This window comes from Panthera uncia, chromosome E1 (assembly GCF_023721935.1).
Source record: "Panthera uncia isolate 11264 chromosome E1, Puncia_PCG_1.0, whole genome shotgun sequence".
In the NCBI taxonomy this organism is placed as follows: domain Eukaryota; kingdom Metazoa; phylum Chordata; class Mammalia; order Carnivora; family Felidae; genus Panthera; species Panthera uncia.
Window position 1 is genome coordinate 43,014,514 of NC_064814.1, and position 16,249 is coordinate 43,030,762.

The 16,249-nt window shown below is 35.9% G+C and overlaps 1 protein-coding gene across 1 annotated transcript in view; it reads left to right on the forward strand.

The window, feature by feature from the left end:
- The window catches only part of CPD (carboxypeptidase D), an 82,180-nt gene that overhangs the window by 52,751 nt on the left and 13,180 nt on the right, over positions 1-16,249 (forward strand). Inside the window, exons 9-15 of the mRNA XM_049637949.1 lie at positions 1,842-1,944; positions 2,871-3,013; positions 4,329-4,498; positions 9,075-9,398; positions 11,322-11,517; positions 14,383-14,518; positions 15,878-16,009. Coding sequence (XP_049493906.1) covers positions 1,842-1,944; positions 2,871-3,013; positions 4,329-4,498; positions 9,075-9,398; positions 11,322-11,517; positions 14,383-14,518; positions 15,878-16,009 — 1,204 coding nt within the window. The remainder of the gene's footprint in view (positions 1-1,841; positions 1,945-2,870; positions 3,014-4,328; positions 4,499-9,074; positions 9,399-11,321; positions 11,518-14,382; positions 14,519-15,877; positions 16,010-16,249) is intronic.

The following is a 16,249-nucleotide window of genomic DNA, read 5'->3' on the forward strand; positions in this document are numbered from 1 at the left end:
TTCTTTCTTTCTTTCTTTCTTTCTTTCTTTCTTTCTTTCTTTCTTTCTTTCTTTTCTCTCTTTCTTTCTTTCTTTCTTTCTTTTTCTTTCTTTCCTTTCTTGACCTCTGAAGTCTGACACTATTGTCTTCTTCCCTTGATCTCTGTCCCATTGTATAATAGAAAGTTGTTTTTTCTCTTTTGTTGGCTGGACATTGTCTCTTTTCCTTTTTTTTCCCCCTCCATCTTCTGTCCTCAGCCGTTTTACGGTCTTGGCAATTTTATCCAATTGCTTTACCTGTCACCACTCTGTAAATGCCTCTTTGAAAAACTGTTTCATAGAATGGAAGTTATTGTAAAAAGATTAGAAGATACAGGCAAGCAACAAGAAGAAGAGAAACCTAAAGACTATCCATCATTTAGTATCTTGGTATATTACTTTTAGACTGTGTGGTCTGAGACTGGACAGTTAGATCCTCACCCCTAGTCTTCTTTAACTTGTCAAACTGTTTGCTTGAAAAAAATTAATTTAGGTTTAAAAACAATTATCAGAGTAACGAGAATTAAAGGAGATGGTAAAATGCACTGGTAAAATCAAATCCAGGGGCTCATGATCTCACACTTGGATTGTTTCAGTAGTACTCTGATGGATCTCCCTGGCTTTGGTTTATTTTTTACATTATTACTAGGATAAATTTCCTAGAGCCATGAATACTTCACATATCATCCTTTCTTCAGAGATTTTTAGTGGCTCTTTATTACTCTGAGAATAAAGTCAAAATGTTAATAGCTACTTCCTAGAACTATGTTGTCTAGAGTCAGATTTATACTAGATGATCCACTAAGATGTAGGAAAAATATATTAAAAATCCTATTTGTAGTTTTAAATTTATCCTTTAAATGTTTTTTTATGTAGGTTTATATTATATATGTTATATTAATATAGTAGTATATCTATATAATTTATAATTAAATGGATAGATATTGATGGAAATGGAGATAAAGACATAGATGTATGTAAGGCTTTAGTGGAAAAACCAGAAAGCAAAAGAGCATGGCACAATTATTAAGGTAATCTAAAATAATAATTTTTATTCAATAAGAAAGCAGTGGGGGACATCTCAGTGGCTCATTTGGGTAAGTGTCTGACTCTTGATTTTGGCTCAGGTCAAGATCTCACAGTTTGTGAGATTGAGCCCCGTGTTGGGATCTGTGCTAACAGCACGAAGTCTGCTTGGGATTCTCTCTGCCTATCTCTCTCTCTCTCTCTCAAAATAAATAAACATTTTTTTAAAAAAGCAATGGGATTAAAAAAAGAAAGCAATGGAATCATAAGCTTATAATTGGTATGTTAAATTTATGAAAGGGGGGATTGTTCATATATATATATATATATATATATACACATATATATATACACACACACACAAATATATATATATACAAATGTATATATATATATATACACATACAAATGTATGTACATACAAATGTATATATATACATAAAAATGTATATACATACAAATGTATGTATATATATACAAATGTGTATATATATATACAAATATGTGTATATATATATATATATAAATGTGTGTATATATATATATATATATACACACACATATATATATATTTGTATGTGTGTGTGTATTTTAATCCAGGTGGGTTGTTTATATATGGCATAGAAAGATATACATTGAAAAGTCTGACTGCTTCCCATGCTTCCATCCACCCCATTCCCACCCCCACATACACCCTATTGGTAACCACTTTTATTGTTTTTCCTTATCCTTCCTGTAGTTTTTGATGTAGATGGAAACAAGTATAAGTAAAGATTCTTAATTTTTTTTTTTTTCAGGAAAATGCCCAGATGTTTCAAGGTAGACCCTGCAAGAATATGTACCCTAATGAATACTTTCCTCATGGGATAACAAATGGAGCTAGTTGGTATAATGTCCCAGGTAAACATTCTTTAATACCAAGGCCATATAACTTGGATTTTCTGTCACCCTGGATGGTGCTACTTCTTACTGATTTTTTAATTTTAAGAAAATATCATTCCTTTAAAAATATTGTTTAAGTAATTTAAAACATTCAAATAACCTTTTCAACTGTTTTTAAATTTGAAACATGTTGGGGTACCTGAGTGGCTCAATTGGTTAAGTGTCCAACTTTGGCTCAGGTCATGATCTCATAGTTCATGGGTTCAAGCCCCACATAGGGCTCTGTGCTGACAGCTCAGAGCCTGGAGCCTGCTTCCAATTCTGTGTCTCCCTGTCTCTCTGCTCCTCCCCTGCTTGCACTCTGTCTGTCTCTCTCTCAAAAATAAAATAAAAACATTTTTTAAAAATTTTGAGTAAAGATAGTGTACTAAAACTTCATGAAAGTGTTATATTTTATCTCTGGCTATGACAAAAAACCTTAGATGTGCTGATATGAAGAGTGTAAGCCACATTTGAATTCTTTTTTTTTTTTAATTTTTTTAATGTTTATTTATTTTTGAGAGAGAGAGAGACAGAGCACAAGCAGGGAAGGGGCAGAGAGAGAGGGAAACAGAAACTGAAGCATGCTCCAGGCTCTGTCAGCACAGAGCCTCACGTGGGACTTGAACTCACAACCCCTGAGATCGTGACCTGAGCTGAAGTCAGATGCTTAACCGACTGAGCCACCAGGCGCCCCTACACTTGAATTCTTCTTGAACATGAAGGTACAGGTGTCTTACCTGTACTACAAGCATCAAAGAGCTCTCAAATGAACATATTATTGTTTTTCAACCAATGCTAAGAAAAGATGGATTTAGCTTTTTACTAGGAATGTTGTTTACCTTTTGGGATGGGATCTAGTTCTACTTCTTCAGAGTGACTGATTTTAATTTTTTATCCTCCAGGTGGTATGCAGGACTGGAACTATTTACAAACAAATTGCTTTGAAGTGACTATTGAGCTAGGTTGTGTGAAATACCCATTCGAGAAAGATCTGCCGAAATTTTGGGAACAGAATCGAAGATCTCTAATCCAGTTTATGAAACAGGTAACTATTAAGGAGTGAAGTATGAAATTTCTCCCAAGAGCAAAAATACATGTGTGTATTGTGTGTACATGTAGTTTTCACACGGTGATTTTCAAATATGCTCTTCTGAATTCCAGTTTGGACTATTCATGTTTTAAGTATTTTTATCTGGAAAATTCACGGATGAAAATGAGTTGAAGAGCTCATGCAGGCAAGAGTTTAAAATGATTAAACAGGGTAGTGATGTTTTGCTTTTAATGGATAATGACTTTTTATTCTGTCTTTATAAAAGACTGACATAAATTGGATACACCCCTAAGCATTTGTCAAGTGATAGAAAGATGGGCTAGGGGGTAAGTGTTTTTATTCTTTTTCTTTTTGCCAGTGGTTCACTGTTGAAATGGTTAATTTCCTTTTGTTTGAATATGCTTGGTGACCAATAGGTAAAGACTGTAAGAAATATGCTAATATTAGTTAATTAGTAGGGTAATCTCATACTTTGTGCCGGTACTTTTCTGCTTTATTCTTTTTGCTGCATTGACTGGCATAAATGCTGTGAGTTTGCGTACTAATTTTTTAAAACACTTTATTATGAAAAATTTTAAACACATAGAAAAGTCGTTACTAATAAATACCTAGATTTAATAGTTTTTAACATTTTGCTGCATTTGTTTTATTTATATAAACTTACCCACATACACACATATTCCTGAACTATTTCAATATAAACTGCAGCTATTATGGCATTTCACCCCTAAATATTTCAGAATGCATCTTTTAGAATAAGGATATTCTATATGACATCTTCAAGTGCCATTATCTCACTGAAGAAAATTAACAGTAATTCTCTAATATTACCTAATACCTAGCCCACATTCAGATTTCCTTCTTTTCCCCCAAAATGTCTTTTCATAGCTATATTTCAGAACCAGGATCTAGTCAAGGTTTATGCATTGCATTTGATTATTACATCTCTTTATTCACTTTAATCTATAATAGTCCTTCCATTTTTTAAAAATGACATTTCCCTTTTAAAGAGGCCAGGACAGTTTTCTTGTAGAATGCCCTATATACTGAAATTGTCAGAAGTGCTAAAGTTTAAACCATCTTATTTATATTCTTCATGATAAAGACAAACATAACCTATGAAAAATTAGCCTTTCAGCAACTAAAATACTTTGTTTAATGGGTGTTTACCTTTACTGTTAACTCCTAAATTCCTCTTTGCTCCACATGTTTATTTTATTACCAATCTGTTATTTGGGATGTAAGCTCCCAAAATAATTAGATGATGATCTTTACCATTGACATATGGGTGTCCTTGTACTTTATCCAGGTTCATCAAGGTGTCAAAGGATTTGTCCTAGATGCCACGGACGGCAGGGGTATATTAAATGCCACCATTAGTGTTGCTGAAATTAATCACCCAGTGACTACTTACAAAACTGGAGATTACTGGCGTCTCTTGGTTCCAGGAACTTATAAGATCACAGCATCTGCTCGAGGGTGAGTGAATGAATACTTTGAAATTGAGTGCTTTAAGAGACTCTTAAAAACTGAGAACAAACTGAGGGTTGATGGGGGGTGGGAGGGAGGGGAGGGTAGGTGATGGGCATTGAAGAGGGCATCTTTTGGGATGAGCACTGGGTGTTGTATGGAAACTAATTTGACAATAAATTTCATATAATAAAAAAAAAAAGAAAAAAAATTGAGTGCTTCAGGAAAGACAAACATGGTTGTATCCTAGAAGATTATTGCCAGAAAGCCCCAGAGAAGCCAAGCAACCCTGAGTTTCATGCTGGGAAGTTTAGAGCTGGTTACCCATTTGAATCTCCTCTAGTGATAAAGTGAGTACATGAATTATCACATTTAAGAAATCTGTGAAATTATGCACTTTGGACAGTGGCCTCTTTTATCCTCCTCCTCTCAGTTCCACTGCTCCCTGTCTAGATGTGAGCAATTTCCTTCACTATTGGTAACAATTCTGGGAAGCACCTGTTAGTTGGGAAAAAAGGACGCCTGCTCTCCTGTATACTTCTAGTCATGTCCAATGACTAGAAGTTACATTTGTTGCCTTTTATTTTCATTTATTTATTGAGAGAGAGAGAGAGAGAGAGAGAGAGAGAGAGATTGATTAGGGGAGGGGGCAGAGGGAGGGAGAGAATATCTCAGGCAGCCTCCACAGTCAGCACAGAGCCCAATGCAGAGCTCAATCCCACAGCCCTGGAATCATCACCTGAGCCAAAACCAAGAGTCGGACACTCAACCTAGTGAGCCACCCGTACATTTGTTCCCTTTTAAAGCTCTTTCACACTTTTTTCTATCCACACTTAAACCATTCTCTTTTTTTTCTATTTAAAAAAAGTATTTTTAATTTGAGTATAGTTCACACACAATGTTACATTAGTTTCAGGTATACAACAGTGATTCAACAAGTCTTTACATAATGCTATGCTCACTGTAAGTGTAGCTACTGTTGGTCATTATACAATGCTATTACAATACCATTGACTGTACTTCCTGTACTGTACCATTTATTTCTGTGACTTATTCATTCCATAACTGGAAGTCCATAACATAGAAATAAGTTATTTCTATGACTTATTCATTCCATAACTCCTACTCCTCTTCCCCCATTTTGCTTACCTGCCCCCCACAACTATCAGATTTTTCTCTGTATTTATGCATCTGTTTCTGCTTTTTGTTTGTTTATTAGTTTGCTTTATGAGATTCCATATCTGAGTGAAATCATACAGTATTTGCTTTCTCAGTCTGACTGATTTCACTCAGCATAATACCCTCTAGGTCCATCCATGCTGTTGCAAATGGCACGATCTCATCTTTTTTTAATGGCTACATTATATTCCACTGTGTATATACACCACATCTTCCTTATTCATTGGTTTATTGATGGACACTTAGGTTGTTTCCATCTCTTGGCTATTATAAATAATGCTGCGATAAACATAGGGTTGCATGCATCTTTTCAATTTACTGTTTTTGTTTTCCTTGGGCAAATAGTCAATAGTGGCATTATTGGCTTATATGGTATTTCTATTTTTAATTTTTTGAGAAACCTCTATAGTGTTTTCCACAGTGGCTATACCAGTTTACATTCCCACCAGTAGTGTAAAAGTGTTCTTTTTCTCCTCGTCCTTACCAACACTTGTTATTTCTTATCTTTTTTATTTTAGCCATTCTGACAGGTGTAAGGTAATATCTTATTGTGGTTTTGATTTGCATTTCCCTGATGGTTAGTAATGTTGAGCATCTTTTCATGTGCCTATTGACCATTTATATATCTTCTCTGGAAAAATGTCTATTCAGGTCCTATGCCCAATTTTTAATAGGATTATTTGGGGGTTTTTTGGCTGCTGAGTTGTATAAGTTCTTTATATATTTGGTATATTAATCCCTTACTGAATATATCATTTGCAAATGTCTTCTCTTGTTCAGTAGGTTGCCTTTTTGTTTTGTTGATGATTTCCTTCACTGTGCAAAAACATTTTATTTTGGTGTAGTCCCAATAGTTCATTTTTGTTTTTGTTTCCCTTGCCTTAGGAGACATATCTAGAAAAATGTTTCTTTGGCCAAGATTAGAAAAATTACTACCTCTGTTCTCTTCTAGGATTTTTTATGGTTTCAGGTCTCACATTTAGGTCTTTAATCCATTTTGAATTTATTTATGTGTATGGTGTTAGAAAGTGGTCCAGTTTCATTCTTTTACATGTGGCTGTCCAGTTTTCCCAGCACCATTTATTGAAGAGACTACCTTATCCCTATTGTATATTCTTGCCTTTTTTTTTATCATAGATTAATTGACCATGTATGTGTGGGTTTATTTTTGGGCTCTCTATTCTATTCCAGTGATCTATATTTGTCTATTTTTGTGCCAATACCATGCTGTTTTGATTACTACAACTTTGCAGTATATCTTGAAATCTGGAATTGTGATACCTCCAGCTTTGTTTTTCTTTCTCAAGATTGCTTTGGCTATTTGGGGTCTTTTGTGTTTCCATACAAATTTTGATATTATTTGTTCTAGTTTTATGAAAAATGCTGTTGGGGGGGCACCTGCATGGCTCAGTAGGTTAAACATCCAATTCTTGATCTCAGTTCAGGTCATGATCTAATGGTTTGTGAGATCAAGTACCATGTTGGGCTCTGCATTGACAGTATGAAGCTGCTTGGGATTCTCTCTCTCTCCCTATCTCCCTGTCTCTCTGCCTCTCCCCTGCTCACATGCTCTCTCTCTCTCAAAATAAAAAAAAAAGTAAAAATAAATGCTATTGATATTTTGATAGGGATTGCATTGAATCTGTAATTGCTTTAGGTAGTATGGACATCTTAAAAATATCGATTCTTCCAATCCATGAACATGGAATATCTTTCCATTTGTTTGTGTCATCTTCAATATCTTTTTTCAGTGTTTTATAGTTTTCAGAGTACAGGTTTTCACCTCTTTGTTTAGTTTTATTCCTAGGTATTTTATTCTTTTTGATGCAATTGTAAATAGATTGTTTTCTTAATTTCTCTTTCTGCTACTTTGTTATTAATGTGTAGAAATGCTACTGGGTAGTATTTGTATCCTGCAACTTTCTGGGTACTTTGTATCCTGCAACTTTACTGAATTCATTGATTACTACTAGTAGATTTTTGGGTAGCCTTCAGGATTTACTGTGTATGATATCATGTCACCTGCAAATAGTGACAGTTTAACCTCTTTACCAATATGGATGCATCTTATTTCTTTTCTTTCTTTTCTTTTTTCTTTTTTTTGGGGGCGGGGGGGCGGGGTTGCTATGGCTACGACTTCCAGTATTCTGTTAAGTAAAAGTGGCAAGAGTGGACATCTTTGTCTTGTTCCTGATCTTAGAGGAAGAGTTCTCAGGTTTTCACCATTGAGTATGATGTTAGCTGTGGGTTTTTCATATATGGCCTTTATTATGTTGAGGTATTGCTTTGGTGAAATTTTCTTTCTTATTTCTAATTCTCTAAGAAAGGACATTTTCATATTTTTTTACAGGTTTTACTTCTACAAAGATATATTTACTTTAAAAAAAAAAAAAAAGAGACGGGGCACCTGGGTGGCTCAGTTGGTTGAGCGTCTGACTTCAGCTCAGGTCATGATCTCACAGTTGGTGGGTTCGAGCACCACATCGGGCTCTGTGCTGACAGCTCAGAGCCCGGAGCCTGCTTCCGATTCTGTGTCTCCCTCTCTCTCTGCCCCTCCCCCACTCACACTCTGTCTCTCTCTCTCCTTCAAAAATAAATAAACATTAAAAAAAAATTAAAGAGACAATGAACTTAGGACTTTTTTCCTTGGATAAAACTTAATTTTCTTTATCTTCTCTACCCTTTACAAACAGCTTAGAATCAGAACCACCTGTTTAATCCAAAATGCATCATTTTTACCATGTTGTAGTTTTCTTTTTTGTGTTTTAACAAGTGTAGATGTTACAAATGGATATTATTCCCCTCCCTTACTAGTTATCTTATTTCTGAAGAGTTAGCTTGGACATTATATTGAAGTAAGGGTAAGAACATGAAAATATTTCTAGTTACTGCTACCTTTTTTAAAAAAGATTTCAAATATCTATTGGTCCATAAAATGTATGGATTAGAACTTCACACTAATGAGAAATGAGGTCTTTTCTGTTTTTCTTCCATTTTGTCATAGTATTAGAAAAACGAAAGCAGCAAAATATCTGAAAAATAGGGCAAGAATGATGTGTTTGGTAGTTAATGTCCTAAGTTAGTACCTCTCAAATTTTTCCAACCGTATACCCTGATGACAGACAACTGAACTCAGATTCCAGGAGACGTGGAGTTTACTGCAAATACTAACTTTCTTTTGAGGTCATATATTTTATCTTAAAAACCCACTCATATTTTACAGTTTACCCATGTCTGTTCTTTGTTAATTTATGTTTAAAACAAGTAATAAATTATCACAAAGTTAAAAATTTGACTCTCATAGGATTTATCTCAAGGATTCACATATCCTCTGCAGCCTTCTGTTTCTGCAAAGCATAGGTACTCTACCTGTGGAAGCATGGCTCTAATCTCCCCTTTATTACAGGTATAATCCAGTTACCAAGAATGTGACTGTAAAGAGTGAAGGTGCTATTCAGGTCAACTTCACACTTGTTCGATCGTCAGCAGATTCAAACAATGAATCAAAGAAGGGAAAGGGGGACAGCACCAACACCGATGATGCCAGTGATCCAACCACTAAAGAGTTTGAAACTTTAATTAAAGACCTTTCAGCTGAGAATGGTTTGGAAAGCCTCATGTTACGGTCCTCCTCAAATCTGGCTCTTTACCGATACCACTCGTACAAAGACTTATCAGAGTTTCTGAGAGGACTTGTGATGAACTACCCACACATCACAAATCTCACCAAGTAAGTGTCACCCTCTTACTGCTTTTTTCATTCGTTCGTTCATTCTTTTTTCTTTTCTTTTTCTTTGTTTCTTTCCTTTTCTTTTTTTAAAGAAGTTACATTCAACATAAGCCATGTTGAATGGTTCTTGTAATTTATTTGGAACTGCATATGGGGAGAATTGGATTTACTTCTTTTGAAACAGTTCTTTCTAACAATGAATCTGAAAACTTTTATGAGGAACATTGGAGGAGAATTACTTGTTAGATTAGCAATGGATGGTCTGTGCCTCCTGGAAAACATAAAATTACTCTTCCTAGTGATAACTTTGAATTAAAAACGCTTTTCCCACTTTCTCAGCTGCAGATTCACATCCTGTCTGTTTTTTAGTTTGTTTTATTTTTCTGGGGGCAAGGGACAAATTTGGAACTGTGAGTTCACCTGTCAGAGATCATTCTTTCTTTTCAAATAGAAAATGAAGCCTGGTTGCTGCCATTCCCCAGACTCTAGTCTCTATTCACAGTTGCTTTTCCCTGAAGCGTTAGGGACATCTGTGATCAAGGGTCCTGGGAAAATATACAGTACTGGCTTAAGTAAAACTGATGCTGAGCCAGCCTTTATCTTCATTTTCTGGGGCTTCTCTGCCTCACTTTCACTGTTTCATTACAAACCTTCTTTAAATCTTGTTACAGTCACTTAAGGAGGGCACTTTTCAGGACGAGCACTGGGTGTGATATGTAAGAGATGAATCACTGGGTTCTACTCCAGATGCCAAGACTACACTGTATGTTAACTAACTTGAGAATAAAAAAAAAAAAAAGAAAGAAAAGAAAAAGAAAAAAAAATAGAATAAAAATAAGATGAGAAAAAAATTGTTACAGTTACTTGAAAATTATTTTCTTCATTTGTTGATTCCTGTTGTCTGCTTATTGAGGGTTTTACTCTACAAGTTGCCCCGAGCTTATGGCCCTCTACTACGTGCCTTATGAACATTATCTAACCTTCTGTTTTTTTACTTTGTTTTTGCCAGTACTTTGGCAATACCACTTTCTTCTCTTCCTCAACTGGTTCTTGAATATTTCTGTCCAGTTCAGGTTTTAATATTGTCCATCTTAGTGCTGTATAGAGCTTATAGACCTTCTTATTTTAAAAGATAAAATTGCACATTATTTTTGCTATCCATTACTTCATCTATTTAAGCTTTTTCAACCTTACAAATCAAGATGCACTTTTTAGTTAAATATTTTCCCCCAAATATGCAACACCTGCCAGTGATGGGACACAAGACAGTTTTAGGTGGTCCACCAACAGGTACTAAGTATCACTGATTAGAAACATGGGAAACCAATAATTTCTATTCTATTAATCTTTCTCAATTAAATCCTAATTTTTTTTTCTATGTAACTCTTGTAAATCTCCCTTTGTGTAAAAGAAACCAGGCCTTAAGCTCAGAGCTCGTGGGCAAGAGCAGAGCGCTTTAGGATGTTTGCTGCGATACTGGTATTGCATTTATAGTAAAGTATAAAGTATCTTATCTATATAAATTAATTTACATTTAAAAAGTAAGGTTCTGTACATTTATGTGTATTTAAATTTTTCCACAATTAAAATTTCAAGCGAGTTAATTTAAAAGCCACACATTAAGTAAATAGTATAGGTTATAGAAGAAAGGGCAAATATTGTGAAGATGCTATGAAAATGACTGAATATGGAGGAATGCTGAACCAAACCATACTCTTCCCTAAATCTGATAATATCTCACTTGTATTTGATTTTCTTTGGTCAAGGAAAAGCGATTTTCTGACACAATGATGCATTCTTTCTGTTTTGAAAGGCTTTTCATGTTTGTGTTCATGTCTGAAACATATTTTTTAAAAAATCTGTATGTTGGCTTTAACATAATGCTTCATTACTTGCTGACTTGATGTTTTTGATTTTTGAAAGTTTGGGACAGAGTTCCGAATATCGTCACATCTGGTCCCTTGAGATCTCCAATAAGCCCAACATATCTGAACCCGAAGAACCAAAGATCCGTTTTGTTGCTGGTATCCATGGAAATGCTCCAGTCGGAACTGAACTGCTTTTGGCCCTGGCAGAATTTCTCTGCCTAAACTACAAAAAGAACCCAGCTGTTACTCAAGTAAGAGAATAGCCTGTTTTGACATGCATTAGAAGGAAAAAACTCAATCATACCTTGATATCGAGGCACCATTAAAAATTTTTCAAATTTCCTGTTAAATTTGACACAGAGGCCTTTTAGTGCATTACTGTAAACTTTACCCTTTGAAAATGGACCACCTTTGTATATACTCACCGTTAACAGTGTCGTTCTGCTGTATTTCTTTGTATATAATTAGAGGCATAGAGAAAGAAAATACTAAAGATTTGCATTCAGTCTTTTACTCCTTTATTTACTAGTCGAATTACCCTTCCAATCTTTACTTACCATTCTGTACGTTCTAACTTGAGGGACTTCCATTGCTAGTGACTTATAATTGGGACACTATATTGAAAATGAGGTGGGGCATTTGGGTGGCTCAGACGGTTAAGCGTCTGACTTCAGCTCAGGTCATGATCTCATGGTTCGTGACTTCGAGCCCCACGTCGGGCTCTGTGCTGACAGCTCAGAGAAATGGAGCCTGCTTCGGATTCTGTGTCTCCCTCTCTCTCTCTCTGCCCTCCCCTATGTGTCAGGTACTTACACCGAATACTTTGCATACATCATAATTTAATTCTCAATTTGTTATCTCCATTGTATAGATATGAAAATCGAGGCAGAGATATTTGATAACTTACAGGAGGTCACACAGCTAGTATGTGGTAACACTGGGGTTTAAACCCAAGCGTGTCTCACTCTCAAGTCTGTGCTGTTTTGTTACATGATACTGCCTCCCCTAAAAGAAATTTGGGGAGAATTGAGATCATGATTAGGACCAGAAAGTACCTACGGGATTGAGATGAACTTAAATCAGACTTGACCAGAAATTATTTTACCATTTTCAGTGAAGCAAATTGTATTGATTTCTTAATGTGAGTTGTAAAGAGTACTCCAAGGACATGTTTTGTTCTGTTCTTAAAAAATGGGAGAGTGTCTAGGATAGTGTTTCTCAAACCTGGCTACACATTAGAAACATCTGGGAAGTTTTTAAAAATACCGGTGCCTGGACCCCATCCCTAAAAATATTAGTATTCCTTTAAAAGCCTTTCAGGTTATTCCAATGTTTGGCCAGATGGCTGCCTACTGATATTATGGTTATAAGAGACTGTATGACCTACGTAAAATACCTACCAGCAATTTCAAAACTTCTAGCTTGTGAGAATTTGCCTCACTGGCCCAATTAGACTAGAACTAGTAATCATACTTTATTATTTTTTTAATGTTTATTTATTCTAGAGAGAGAGAGAGAGAGAGAAAGAGAGAGAGAGAGAGTGTGTGTGTGAGCAGGGAAGGGGCAGAGAGAGAGGGAAACACAGAATCCAAAGCAGGCTCCAGGTTCTGAGCTATCAGCACAGAGCCCCACGTGGGGCTCGGACTTGTGAACCGCAAGATCATGACCTGATCATGATGCTTAACCGACTGAGCCACCCAGGCACCCCAATAATTGTACTTTAAATATTTTTTTAATTTATTTTGAGAGAGAGCGTGCCAGCAGGGGAGCAGCAGAGAGAGAGGGGGGGTGGGAAGAGGGAATCCCAAGCAGGCTCCACGCTGCCAACCCGGAGCCCAATGCAGGACTTGATCTCATGAACCTCAAGATCATGATCTGATCTGAAATCAAGAGTCAGATACTTAACCAACTGAGCCACCCAGGCGCCCCTCGTAATGTTACTTTAGATTGCCATTTGTTTTGAGATAAGGGCCAGAATTATCTGGCAAGTTCAAGAACATATACACATACCCCGAGACCTGTAGCAAAGCTCAAGCATGTACACTTTAGAAAAAACTCTCTCCCAGTGGAGAAAGTTAAGAACTAATGAATTTAGGGTCTCCAATATTTTCAATCTTTGGACTGTTTTAGCAGAATAAATAAACCAGGGATTATTTATTCTGAATTACTATCAGAAATATATAAGATAAGATGAAGTATATCAGAAATTAGTTCATGCCACATATGTAGGTATTGATGCATATGGATCATTTGGAGGAGAAATTATTATGGGTAAGGCAAATATTTTACTTCATTTTTTTTGTCATGCTGATTTCAACTCTTTTGTCTCATTGTTTCCAGACATACACTGATATTTGTTACAATATGCATTCCAGTTTTTAACCTGGAAAATACAGTCTTAAGCATTATTATTGGTTTTAGCCAGTGTTTGGCAAACATTTTCTATAAAGGGACATGTAGTATATATTTCAGGCTTGGTGAGACAGCTGTTCTGTGTTGCAACTATTCAACTCTGAATTACAGCACAAAAACAGTCATATGAATGGGCATGGCTGTGTGCCAATAAAACTTTATTTACAATAGCAAGCAGCGGGCTGGATTTAGCCTGCAGGCAGTGGTTTCTGACCCCTTTGTAAGTCATTAGGAAGTCTGGAAATAGTTGTGCAGTAGTTTTTCATTTCTTTTTAAATTTATTTGAAGCAAGAGAGAATTTTATTTTTATTTATATTAGTCCTGCCTTTTAAGTCTATGTAAAACAGTAAAGACTTGGGGTACCTCGGTGGTTCAGTCGGTTGAGCATCTGACTCTTGATTTCAGCTCAAGTCATGATCCCAGGATCTTGGGATCGAGCCCCATGTTGGGCTCTGCGCTGAGCCTGGAGCCTTCTTGAGATTCTCTCTCTCTCTCTCTCTCTCTCTCTCTCTCTCTCTTTCTGTCTCTCTCTCTCTCTCTGCTGCCTCTCTCTCTGTCTGCCCCTTTCCCCTGCTTGCACTCTCTCTCTAAAATAAAAATAATAATAATAAAAAATAAAATAAAACAATAAAGACTCTGAGGCATGGGAAGTTATGATTCCACATATTGCTAATAAACTTCACTGGTTTCTGTTTCTCTTTTAGCTGGTTGACAGGACTAGAATTGTGATTGTCCCATCTCTAAATCCAGATGGGCGAGAGAGGGCACAAGAGAAAGACTGTACTTCAAAAAGAGGACAGACAAATGCTCATGGCAAAGACTTGGATACAGACTTCACAAGTAAGACTAATTTTGGAGCCATTAAACTGCTTTGCACATAGTTTGATTTCTCTTAGCCACGAAACTGGTAGATTGTGTAGATGAATAATGGGGACCTTCCTTCCAGGTTGTACAGGTAAGGTATAAATGACAAACTAGAAACTTGTCAAATTTTTCTCCTTTATTATTTGCAAATTAATTCAAGTGTTTTCTTATAAATTCAATCAATAATATTGGAAGGGTTCCATTACTAGTCATACAGATATATATTTTTTCTCTCTCTATCCCCCCATGTATGTGCGTATACACATACACACATGCGTGTGTGTGCACATGCACACACAATTAATGTGTATGTTGATGTAAAGGAGCCTCTTTCTTATTTACTTAAACAGAATCATAACTATACATATGTTCTTCAACTTTTTTTCATTGAGTATATCACTGGTATCTTTCCACTTCAGTACTTACAGATCTCTAACATTCTTATTAATGACATCTTAGTACACTGTTACTGTATGCCAATACTCTAGTTTGTTGAACAATTTTCTTACTAATGGACATTTGCTTTCTTTCTAATTTTTTGCTCTTGCAAACAGTGCTACAGAAAACATCCTGATTTCTGAAAATCTTATTTTCTTTCAAAGATAGGTTATATGTTCTCAAAATTATTTTTTTTAAGTTTAAGTTATTTATTTTGAGAGCGAGAGAGCACAATCAGTGAAGGACAGAGAGAAGGAGAGACAGAATCCCAAGTAGGCTCTGTACCATCAGCGCAGAGCCCCATGTGGGGCTCGAATTCATGAACTGTGGGATCATGACCTGAGCCGAGATCAAGAGTCAGATGCTTAACCAACTGAGCCACCCAGGAGCCCCTCAATATTATTTTTTTTTAAGAGGACACGTTCAGGGCGCCTGGGTTGTTTAGTTGGTTCTTGATCTCAGCTCAGTTTATGATTTCACAGTTTGTGAGATCAAGCCCCATGTCAGGCTCCACACTGATAGTGCAAAGCCTGCTTGGAATTCTCTCTCCCCCCTCTCTCTGCACCTCTCTCTCTCTCTCTCTCTCTCAAAAATAAATACATAAACTTAAAAAAAAATAGAGGATATGTTCATCCCTTTTTGTTTCCAGTAAGAATTTTCTTAATCTTGCTTAGAGTCATTAACCTTTACACACTATCCTGAATTATATAAAACTCAAAGTAATCTACCTTCTAGAGTATATCTTTCACACTATTGAGATAGTATTGAGTCATACAGTGTTTATATACAGATTTTTAAAGTTAGCCTCTGATTGTGCTCATTAGAGAATATTTTCTTAGCTATTCATACTAAAATTTTGAAATGGTACTTCATATTTGACTTTTGCATTTTTTTTAGATAATGCTTCCCAGCCTGAGACTAAAGCAATCATTGAAAATTTGATTCAAAAACAGGACTTCAGTCTTTCTGTTGCATTAGATGGTGGCTCAGTGCTGGTCACATACCCGTATGACAAACCAGTACAAACAGGTATGTAGAATATCAATTTATGTATATATTTTCTAAGCTTAGATAGGAAATTCCAATTAGGTAATGTCCCTTCTAAATTTTTTTTTAAAATTGTGAGCATTTGAGCATACTCCATGAGCAACAACCAACTTGGGAAGATTGTGCTTATATCCACAGCTCAGTTACTTGGAGGAGAGAGGTCAGATCTAATGATGGGCCAGCTTTATCCAGTGCAGCCATCTTGTCACATTTGTTCAATCT